The sequence below is a fragment of the Molothrus aeneus genome, chromosome 2 (genome assembly GCF_037042795.1).
Source record: "Molothrus aeneus isolate 106 chromosome 2, BPBGC_Maene_1.0, whole genome shotgun sequence".
Classification (NCBI taxonomy): Eukaryota; Metazoa; Chordata; class Aves; order Passeriformes; family Icteridae; genus Molothrus; species Molothrus aeneus.
The window spans coordinates 30500420-30512663 of NC_089647.1; the positions used below are offsets into that span (position 1 = coordinate 30500420).

The window sequence follows — 12244 nt, forward strand, 5'->3', positions numbered from 1 at the left end:
AAAAGGAAAACTGTTCCATTTGTTTACTTCAATTTGAAGTAGATATTAAGGGCATGAATGGACCAGTCATAGTTTATTTGAAAATCCCTCCATCCTCTTATGCACTGTCATTCTGTGGTCAATGCCATTTGTACAAACACATTTTGTTCAGAATACTCCAACTGGTTATGAAACTCACATGGCCGGGCAGCGACTGCAGGGTTCTTTTGTCTGTAAAAGTCTGCAGTGCTTACAGACTTACTTGACATCAATACGTCCTCCCACTAGACACTGTGCATTGAAGGCCATCTGATGAACTGTGCATGAGATCACTTTAGAAATTCATGGCTAAAGTGTTTCGACTGTCAAAAACTTCATTACAGTACACTTCACTGTACAAACATTTTAAAGGATGTTTATTAGGAAAGTCTGCAAGTCATAATGAATAGCAGAGTTCTTGTTTATGGTACCTTCTTGGCCTCTAATAATTCTGTTTGCCGCCAGTATTAAAATCAAACTGCTTCCATGAAGGTGATTACTAAAATGAGCTATGGTATGTTAACCTACAACTCACAAAATGCGACAGTACAGACATTAATTTTGCTTTTAACTGTCTGTTAAGTTGTAATCTAAGTTGTGAACATTTAAATATAATATATATCTCATATGAAAAAGCTAAAGCACAAGTGCTTCTGCACCACCCCCCTCCCATCCCCCCACCCCCTGAGCCAAACCCACCCCAGTTCCGGTTTGGGCCCTGACTGATTTGGAATGCTTTCTTAGGCCACCCATTTCCACAAATTTGTATGCACTCAGGAAATATAAAGTCAAAAATATACAAATCTCTTGTTGTTATAAGGTTTTTGTGAGTGAAATTACCCAGGACCATGGACTTGGAAGGAGAAGGGGGGGTAAGAGAGGGAATTTACAGCAATTCATCTTCAAAGTTCAAAACTGGTCACTTCACAGAAAGACTGCAGGACTGGTGAAATTCTTGCTTCTAGAAAGTGATACTGTAGTGGAGAATTTTCTAGGAAAAATAAAACAACTTTTAATAACTGGCCCGCTGGTATGAGCTACCGTGGAATAAATTAGCACAAAAATGGAAGTCTTATAACTGTTCACTGTTACAGACGTAATCAACAAGGTCAGTCACTCTCAAAAGTTCATCTTCATCTTCCTCCGGCCCTACCGCTTCCTGCCCACTGCCTGTCCCATTGGGCGCCAGGCTGGCACTGGCTGTGCTGTCCTTGGGGGCCTGGGTCTTCTCGCTTGGCTTGCCAATCAAGTTCTCAATGGTTTTCCCTGGGCTCTGTCCGTTGGTGGAAGGCAAGTCCACCAGGCTGTAGTCCAAAGGGCTCTCTACTTTCCCTACATTATCAAAGTCATCTTCGTCATCACTCTCTATCCGGTAGCAGTGCTTCTTGGGGTTGTCTGGGGGGGCTTGTGCTGCTGGCAGCTTATCTGTGGGAGCGGGGGTTTCTGCGTTGTCATTGGCGTTTTCGCACGCATCTTCCTCGTCGGTCTCAATTCGATTCAGGCGTTTGCGGACAGGCTTCCCTTCTTCCTCCTCATCCTCTCCTTCTTCCTCGGAATAGTCGTCTGTACTTCGCCGACGTTTTCGAATCAATCGCTTGGACTCCTTTGTGGATTCATCATCTTCAGAGTTCTTAGATGTGTAGCTCTCTGAAAGAAGCAGCAGACTTAGAGCAAATCTCAGTGCAACATTTATTGTTCATCTTCCACACTCACCAACAAGACAGCTCTCTGAGCACACACACTTCTGCCTCCTTCCCCAGGTTCCCCAGCCAAGCTAAAAGGCTTGCATTCTTTCTAATTTTTAAATTAACTTCTAATGTAGCAAGTATTAATAATTTATGGATATTCTGTTTCCAATCTGAAGAGTACCAGAGGCTTTGGAAGTAGGTGTGCTCTCCCCTAAAACTGGTAACTCCAACTGCACTCATCTCATCGTATGAGCTTTATTTGTACCTTGACAGAAACTCAGAACCCAAATAATGCCCGCTCTATCATAAAATTCATGTATCTACACACACACACACACACACACACACACAAAGCTGTACTATACCCCTGCCACCCCCAAATTATATACAACTTCTTTTAATGGGAGGCTTTGTGTTTTGGGAAATTGGAATACTGCCTACACCCTGACAGCCTTTACACTTATCTTCGGTGGTTGTGGAGAGAAAAGATGGAAACTGAAAAATCAAAATGGCAAACTATTTGTTGTCTCTTTGTGATTCCCATTAGAAATCATGGGAATTTTCATTTTATAAGGTATTATTTAATGTAGGTTCAAGTTGATTGAGACTGTCAGTGTTCCTCTATTTTTAAAGTAATTGCAATTCCAGTAACACTGTTATGTGTTTTATGATATACTGTGGGAACTGTGTGACAGTGCTGGAAAGGTGCTGATTTTAATACACTGAAAGCCAGTACTTAAAATACCTGAGGAAATGGGACTTCATGAAGAAAAGACAACGTCAATCAGGGAATGTTTAAGCCACAAGTGCTGGGGAAAAAAAGCCACCATAGAGCCTGAGAACAGGCTGTATTGAAGATCATGTTTTTGAGACACTACAGACTTGCATCACATACTTGTTTCCCCTCACCTAGAAGATACTCTACCACTCTGTAATCTCAGGAGAGCCCTTCCAAAACTGAGGCACGCAGACTGCCAAAGGACAGCCCATTTTCTGAGGAAGCCTGGTATCCATTGCAACTTCCACTGCTCAGCGTTTGGAAAGCCAGAGCTAAGGTCTGATAATCCAGGCACCCGCAATCCAAAACAGCCAAAGTCAGTGGCTGATTTTGTAAAAGCTAATTAATTATAAATCACAAAGCACACCAACCACTCATGGTGTGCCTGACATTACTGAGAGAGGCTTCCTCTGCACTTGGCACAGCTCCTTAAACAGGAGATGGAACGAGTCTGAACCACCAGCACAAACACAGTCAGGGCACCAGTGGCAATGCCCTTCCTCTTACATAAGAGAATCTTTAGAGGCTGGTGGGATTCAGCCTCTTAACAGAAAAGTGCTGAAACAGCTGTATTACAGCCAAATTTGGAATCCCAACACTCTATGTCAGTAAATTCAGACCTATAAGTCAAGATTAGGGGCAATGATAAATTTGAGAAGTGACTCAGTGCATCATAAAGTACCAGTGGGCTGTTTCAGAAGAAGAGTTTCTGAGAAACATCAAGGAACTCTAGAAAGACAATTCTCTGAAATCTTGGAATTACATATCTTTCCCTTTGTGCTGATGCTGACATATACATGCTCCTGGAAGTGTTGGACTGTTTATTTTACCTTCACTATCTGAAGTGGAGAGCCTGCGTTTATGAACTCTTCTCAACTCCTTCCCATATCGGACACTTTTCTGTGAGCCATCACTTTCTGAATCTTCCTTATAATTGACTTGTCTCTTCTGATTCCTTCTTGATCTTCTCCTCCTAGTTTCCAGGTAATCATCATCGCTGTAATCTGTGTAATCACCACTCTCTGTGTGGAACAAAATAGTGATGTGCATTAGACCATCAAAGCAAAACTGCCTCACATAAAAAATTTAGGTAAGTTTCCTAATTCAGATATTTCCCTTATGGTGTTTTTGTTGCCTCATCTCTACTGGTGTCAAAGACTTCTCTACAACTCCTGACAGTGGAAACAACCTTATTGAATTGGAGTTGATGGCACACATTACCAGTGCCTCAGGAGAGTCTGCTCTGCTTTTAAAATTCAAATAATGTGTACTCTACTGGAAGGCTTTTAAGAATGGGTAGATGAAAAATGACTGACAAGATGAAATTCCAAGACCTGAGTTATATAAGTTAACAACAAAAACCAGTTTCACTCAATCATGGGTTTGCTTAAAACAGAAACCATACAGAAGAAACTTACCATCAATCACAGTTCTTCCTGCACCAGTCTACTGCAGCTAGAGTCTTCAAAAATTAAATTTATTTACATCAGTTGAAAATAGCCTCAAATCAACTTCATCTGCTTTTCACTCAGCTATGCCAGAACCATTATCCCAAGATACATTTCTATAAAAGTCACACACTATTTCTAAGTTAGAGATTGACATGAGCCACAGATCAAAGTGGCATCCTCTTTACTTCCTAAAATATTAGACAAAGAAACAGAGTGAGTCAGCAAGAACAACTAGCTTCAGAAAGAAATTCCATCTCTGGAGATTGAAAATAAAACCTCTTGCAGGGCACCTGATTTTCTTAGCTGAAAACAGGCTTAAAGCAAAATCCTGATGGACAATAATGAAGGTAAGAGAGAAAGAGAAACATGCAGCTAACATTATACTTTAGATATATATATGGAATGATACAGGAATCAGTTGATTTTATCACAGATGTATGTCCACCAGGAAACAAACAGTTGTTCTTGTGCATTACAGAACAGATAAGCAATCTCTTTAGACTTCTGCCAGTATCTTTATTGATAAGAGCAATGCAATGATGCATTGAGGACAGGGAGATAACAATCACTCTAATCACTCCTATAGTTATCTTCATCTGTCCATGTATGAACCTTTCTTTTGGAAATCAGTATTCCAAACCAATTTACTCCAACATGTCCATTATAATCTAGACAGACAAATAAAACACTGGTAACATAACACACACTGCAGCAAGTTAACATTCCATTATAGTTAGAACCTTAAATTCACAATAAGAGTGAGAAAAAATGAGTGCTTGTGTATATGGCACTTCCTAGTCTGTTCTCAAATGAAGCATAAACAAGGAGGACTGTCTTCAGAGAAAGATGCTGATCATGAAGAGGTTTATGTAGTGCACAGGCACTATTCTCACACTTCAAACCATGCCAACAGAAAATGAAGTAGTTGAAGGACAAGTAGATTAAAGTGAATTATCAGGTTCTCTTGTGATGCAAAGTCTTCAGTTACTAAAGATTTTAAGGATAATTTTAGGAGAAAGAGATTCAAGGTGTTATTCTTTGCTTTCAAGCCTCCCAGAAAACACAAAATGCCATACAACTGAAGTTTTCTTCCATAAAAGTGACGGAAAATGTTTCTTTCAGAATCTTTTTCATAGCTGTGCTCAGAAGGTCATCTACTAGCTATAAAGAAGCACACTTTTGTCTCCATCCTCCTTCCTATAAATCCCATGCCAAACAGGACAGGTATAGAGGTAGCTGCAACTATCCACAATGGTGGCCTCTAGAATCATAGCACAAGCATTTATGTAAATACATCATTACCTAGAAATGCCAAGAACCTAGTGCTCAATATCAGTTTCCTGAAAAATACTGACAGCAGAACAAGTAGCAAACTGCTTCACAGCAAAGATGACATCTGACTTGACCAAAGCAAGCAAACAAGCTAGTCAGTCGTGACAGAAGCTCAGACTGCCCTTCTCTCTCTCTCTCTCTCCAGAACAGAGTTTTTAAAATATCAAAGATTGCTTGTACTCACCAGACTCTCTGCTTGAATTGTCCTCAGACTCTTCATCTTCATCATCTTCAGAGTATTTTTTCTTGACTGTTTTCCTTCGTAACCGCCTGCTTTGCCTCATGGGCCTGGAGAGGTGTCGCCTGGATATGCGGGCGCAGAACTCGGAGTCACTGTCCTCGTTTGATGGTGGGTCATCTTCACTTTCATCCAGATTTTCCTCTGATATAACAAACTCATCCTGAGATCTGCAAAGGAAAACCCCAGACAATAGAGATGGGTATTACAACCAAAGGATTGAACTAGTACTTGTATTTTACAAGCAAGTGATAAGTACCATTTTACACAAAACAAAAAAAGCACAAATCTTATAATGAGGAGCAAAGACTCAGAGAGGGCCAGCTGCCACCACTGACATGAGGTTTCAGCTGTGTGTTTGGGACATGGCTCTACAGTGCATGACATTACACAGCAGACTACAGCAGCAGGTGGATATAAACACTCTGTCAAACCAATACTGCAGCTGGCATTAACACAAGACAGACTCTAGAGTGTTCATATTGTTCACTGCAATGTAATGCCTGCACAGCAGTAACTGTGGAGGGAAAAAAACACCAACAATGTCCTAGCAAAGGTGACCTTTCCTTTACAAACCCAAACTGTCCCACACAATTTCTGAGAATTAGAATATTGTGTCTTCATACAAAACTATGGCTCTAATGCAAAACATGCACCTCACAACCTTATAAGCTTGTAACATTCCCATAATTTCAAGTGAGTCAGGCTTTTTTAAAAACCATCGAACACTGAAGGTACACAGTCACTTGCATTTAGCTGCCAGCTGAATCTAAATTCCAGTGTAAGATCCAGAAGGCCCTAAGCAGAGGATGGAGTTGAAAATGCATGAGCACACTTTAACAGATCAATGCACTATTAATTCTGTGACATTTCCACAAGCTACACTCATTGATTGGAAATTTCCAGCATGTGTAGCTCAATTATTCAGGGTGCCAATGAAATGTCCTCAGCATGGTCACAGGTGAACAACAAAGCTCAAAATTTGCATTTATCTTGTATAGATTTTCCATACACTTAGTAAATTGACTCAATGATTGGTATAAAGCTTTAAAAGTTGCTGGTAAAGAGCCTACAGCCTCATGCCTGCTTTATTATGTTGCTTCATTAAGGCATAAAGTTCATCTAAAATTATCATTTTTTTAACATCAGTAATTGCCCAGACTGAATGAGGAGAAATTCTGTGGAAAGCGAGTTTCAGTCAGCCAGAGCAATGACATGTATTTGTTTTTTACAGTATAAGCCATTTCTTTGACTGTTTTCAAAATCTACTTCCTACAAAGCAGCAAATCAAGAACTAATTTCAGAATCTGCCTGACAGGTTTTGTATGCTCTAAATAATGAAAATTTTCCTCTTCCAATTTCCAAATGACAACCAGGCCAAAAAATCCTACAAAGCAGGAATCAGGAATTTTCAACTCTCATTTTTAAAAGAGAACAACCAGCCTCATTTTAGCTACATTTTTGTTACAGATTTCTGCTTGACAGTCACATCAGCCAGAGAACTGAGCCCACCTGGCTCCTTCACTAACAGAAGCCTGTAGTAAGGCCTCAAACATCACAGTATTGTTTCCAGCATGTATTATGCTTAAAATACAGATTGGATGATGTCAGCACATGGATCCAGAATGCAGTTTTTCCAGTACAATGTTCCCCTAGGCCAGCAGGAGTCCATGGTAGGGGGTTTGGAACTGAGTGATCTTTAAGGTCCCTTTCAGCCCAAACCATTCTATCATTCTCTGACTTTTACTGGCAATGTACAGTGCCATTCCAGCACTGGGAACATGCTCCTGATGATCATTTCAGGGGCACTCCAGAGTCAGAGAAGCTGCAGAGGTCTGTGACTTGTGGTGGAAGTTAAATCGCAGACCTACCCATCACTGATCTTGAATTCATCCTCACTCTCTTCTTCGTCCATGTTACTGTCGCTATCCAAGTCATTTAGTCGCCGTCGTTTCTTGCGTCGTGCTGCAGCAGCCCTTTGTGGTCGCTTGTTCTCCTTCCTTTCTTCCTCGAGGATTGTGGAAATGTCTTTCCCACGGTGACCTGTGATATTTGACATGTCTTTGCCTCTGCCAATGCCTGAATTCAGTAAGAGAAAGGGGAAACAATCGCAAGTTTATTTTCTTGTTGAACTTTCTACAGATCTTTCTTGCATGTGCCTACCTTCAGTTTATTTTCTGACAAGCAGAGTATTTTCTTGTCAAGCAAGACTATGTCCAGAGTCTTGCTGCTGACACACAGCCCAGATGTGGTCACTTGGAAATACTGACATCCATGCAGAAGGTCATGGTTAAGTGTCTGAATTCTAATACCCAACCCCAAACCACACTATTACCATGCCAGTGCCTTTTGATAGGGAAATTACCAGAAAATACACTTTTTTCATAATGCTGAATATCCTTCTTAGGAGATGAAGGGTTTGAGTTGGCCAAGAAGTGGAGTTTTTGAAAAGGTGTTTTAGTGTTGAGATTTAGTTATGTTTACTGTAATGGACCTTGTGTTACACACCCGCAGATTTTCAGATTGTCTGCCTACATCCACGAGCTTCTGAAACTGGTGAGTGTCTGGAGATACCACAGGCCAAATAGCTGAGGGACAATGTTTCATGGCTGTTTTCTTCAGGCAAGTTAAGGTGATGCAGAAACACAAATCCACCTCCATCCCTCTCAGATATTGCTGAAGATCTCTGGTTTGGTCCCATGTTGCCTTAACAGGCAACAAAGAACACAATTTCACTTTTTTTGTGTTCAGATAAGAAGTGCTAATAGAGCTGAATGAATATTAAGACAATTTCCTACATCCAGACTTTTAGGGGGTCCAACTGCAGACCAGTTTGTGAGTTCTCTTTTTACAGGGGACAAATGTCCATAGCACTGCTGCCATTCCAATCTCAAATCCAAAACTTACTCATTACATATATAAAAACCTGTACAGGCTTGATTTAACTATCAACTTTTACTAATTTTCTTACATCTTTTGGCAGCATGGGATGGCTGCTCCAAAATACAGCAGTAAAAAAATACTCCTGGCAAACTACAGAGTTTAAAGGGAGAGGGTTATATTTATTGCTTCCCATATAAAAATAAATTTGCTCTCCATCTCCATCACCACTGCAATGAAAAACAAGTAACATAAGAAACATACCTCCTCCATCAGCCTCCTTGATATCATCTTCAATTGCCTCATCAATTGCCTCATCAAATTCATCAAACCTAAAAATAACAGCTTCCATTTACCACTTTGAAGTGAACAGTAATTAAATCATTACAAACACATACCTCAAATCTGAAGAAATTACAATGCACAGAGTGGGCTGGATATATAATGAACTGAAATAATGGGCCAGAATTTTTTTAAAAATGGCTATTTTATTACCAAAGCTGTGTTTCTTACTTCTTCTTGCTTGAGGAGTATTTACCATTGTCTGTCTTACTACTGAGTTACATGAACAGAAATCCCCCCCCATTTTACACAACAGGCATCTGAATTTAAACATATATAACCTGAAAGTTCTTTGAAATGGTTTCAGTAGCATTTTGATACAAAGTACTCACCATTTTTTCCACAATTTTTATTAGATTACATTAGCTCTACCAACCTTCAAAACAGCCTGAGAATCATCTATTAAACTAAATGTACAACTCTTTTTTTCTGTCCACATTTTCCTTCAGAACTGATTGTACATAGTTGCTTTCTACTCTTAAAGCTCATGATACTTTGTGGATCTGCAACATTCTAAGCTGAACAGATAAAATAAAACACAAAGTACAGAGTTCCTCATAAATTTACATAAGTAAGTTGCAATGCAATGTTACATAACTGAATAGGACAAACAAAGGCAGTCTTTGAATCTGCTTGTACTGCAACAGCTTTTATAAAACTGCATAAATCTCTGCACCCTGAGTAGCTCATTTAAAGAGAAGAGCAAACTGAAGAAAAAAGATCCAATCCTTTCAACACAGATGACCTCAGTTTGTTTCTTCAGTTATGAATTCAAATTCCATAAAAAAGGATTGTTACCTGTTCATAAAAATAGATGCCTTGAGCTCCAACATGCAAAAGTACAAATTTTATTAACTATATAGAAAAGAATTTTTATTTAGATGCAAATTCTTCTTCTCCTCATTTTTTTAAAAGTTATTTGTTGTATTTTTTTCAGATACAGACAACTAACAACTGGACAATACGTTCATTAAAGATTCCACTTCTCAGTCATGAAAGAAAGATTACTGTTATATTTACCTTGGTCCTCCATAGGAACCTCTGGCAGTACAAGAAAAAAAGAAATCTAATACTTTACTCTGTATTCCAATAGTAAGCATAAAACACTTTCTCCTTTAAAAATAAGGTGATGGACTTCTGATATCTTTATATTCCTTAGGAACAATTGCATGCCACTCTCAAGGCTGCTTTACCCAGCAAGGAAATAACTCTGAAATTATTCCATCAGTTAGATTAGTTCCACATTACTCAAACACTGTTTTCCCTCCACACAGCTAAAAAAAACCCCTCTTTAAAATGTGAGAAATCACTTAATGCTTTCAAACCACTGCTAACAAATACCCTGAGCTCAGAAAAGGGTGAGCTGACAGCTGCTTGTCCATTAGATGTAATGGAACATAATTTCTTCTGTTGCTGCTTGATTCATGATGCAGGTTATTGCTAACTTGCTCATGAGAGGACTCAACAGAAGAGCGATACAAAGGGATTACAGATCCCTTAGAAAACCAGGATACTCCACAATACAGATCTCTTTCCCAGTGGAATAAGACTTTAAGCATTCATTTTCCCCTGCTGTCACAACTTTCAGTGACACCAGTGGAACTTCACTGCAGACATATAAATCTGACACACTGATATGTGTAATATTTTCACCAGCTCAAACTTATGTGTATGATGTAGTCTGTAAGAAATATTATCACTTTTTATCAGAAGACTGATTTTTCTGAAACATTACATTCAATAAAAATTTACTGTCATTGCACAACATGAGTCCTGCTGAAGTTGTGCCACACACCCTACAGGCAAGGGGTTTTTTCCTCCTGGTCAGATGCTGCCTGACCTGGCATTAACATAACAGTAGATCTGTGTAGTCTTGCCTGTAGCACAACATTCCCTACAGGAATGCTTAATTTCCCAAAGCAGCAATGGCATTTTCATTAGTGTGACTTCTCCTGTTCATTCAAAAAGTTACCAAAATCCAACAGCTAAGCAAAGTCAGACAGAGTGCTCTGACCAGGCTGGGAAACCCAGCCTATACAAATGCCATGCCTCTCCTCAGCAGCCAAACCAGGTTGACTAAAAATCCAGGGATGATTATTGTTGGAAAGTTTGTTATTCTAGTATTGGAATGTTATAGTTTTTGATGATAAAGGTTTACAAAGAGCAACTGCTGGAAAGATAGAGGGTTTTTTTTTAATATTCCTAATGCATCCAGGACAAACTGCCACAATCTCTCAGGCAACCACATTATTTTCTAATCCCAAGGGCATTTTACCTGCCTGGTGGACTGAAGATGATACAGAGTGTCACATGGTATTATTTAGAAAGCAGTTTATAAAAACAACTTGGTAATACACTGAGAACAGAACTTGTAATTAAAATCATGCTGCATTTTGAAAACCTTAGTGACCTACTCTACTTTCAGAATGCAGAATCTTGGCACTTTCATTTACTAATTGCACTTTGGTCAAAATTTCTCTAAAGAGTTACATATTTCTCTAAAGAGTTTCATTTTTAGATGCGCTGTATGATAATTACATTGTAAGTTTCATAACCCTTTCTTGTAAGGATGGTCTAAGGTGGGGAGGGGGAAGAGAGCTAGGAATTGAAGGCCTTTCAAGACACAAGCAGAAGTCTCCTGTGCAAGAGAAAGGAAAGGTTTAATTCACCTGCTTTAACTCACTCCAGAAACTGCAGTAGTATCAAAACCTTCTCCGGTATTCCTGAACAAAACACCATATACATTTTCATTTTTTTAATGCATCACCCTTCACTATATCACCTTATGCTCTCACAACCACTAAGCATAACGAGTATTCAGAGGAAAGAACAAAGACACTTTAGTTGGGCTTCTCTGTTAAATGTAGATGTTTACATGAGGAGTGGTGGGATGATTCAGAAAGGAAACAACAGTATGACTTTTGCTGTACAAGCTATTTTAACAAGCTGCTGACCTGTAGCTTATGCACTTTCGGGTTCTGGTAGATCTCCTTTCAAGTTTTGATTTGGGCTTTTTGGAATCTTTCTTCTTTTCTTCCTGACCTTCAGGTATTTCTGGCTCCTGTTTAGATAAGACAGAAGTGTCAAAAAAGCATTATCTCCTCCCTCTCTTCATACTCATTATGACTGAACTTGTAATACAGATTATTCCTTCTGTCTAGAAAGCTCATATGCCCAACCCATGACATTTTAACTTGTAATATAGTGACCTATTACAGCAGTTCATGTGAATTTGCACATTTTGCCCTTTAAGGCTACATAACTTTTTAAACACAGACTTTAAGGGTTCAGGCTATTGGATCATTGTCTTTATGCTGCAATGCTGAGATCATGCCTTGGGTGATACTCCTAGGACTAGTGTATGTGGCAGCTGAACAAACTGTGGCCACCACCTCTACATACTGAGCACAGGGATACCTTTACACAGTGAAGTTTCAATAAAGTTTAATGCAGATTAGTTTTATTACACTGTTTGCAAGTTATTAATTTTAAAGCAAAATAATCTGCCCCCAGGCTG

The 12244-nt window shown here is 39.3% G+C and overlaps 1 protein-coding gene across 1 annotated transcript in view; it reads right to left on the minus strand.

Moving 5' to 3' along the window:
* Nucleotides 1–367: 367 nt before the first annotated feature.
* Nucleotides 368–12244, minus strand: part of RSF1 (remodeling and spacing factor 1) — a 60473-nt gene continuing 48596 nt past the window's right edge. The window contains exons 11-16 of the mRNA XM_066572300.1: nucleotides 11682–11788; nucleotides 8650–8717; nucleotides 7377–7584; nucleotides 5452–5675; nucleotides 3315–3506; nucleotides 368–1665 (exon numbers count right to left, since the gene is read on the minus strand). Coding sequence (XP_066428397.1) covers nucleotides 1091–1665; nucleotides 3315–3506; nucleotides 5452–5675; nucleotides 7377–7584; nucleotides 8650–8717; nucleotides 11682–11788 — 1374 coding nt within the window. The 3' untranslated portion in view covers nucleotides 368–1090. The remainder of the gene's footprint in view (nucleotides 1666–3314; nucleotides 3507–5451; nucleotides 5676–7376; nucleotides 7585–8649; nucleotides 8718–11681; nucleotides 11789–12244) is intronic.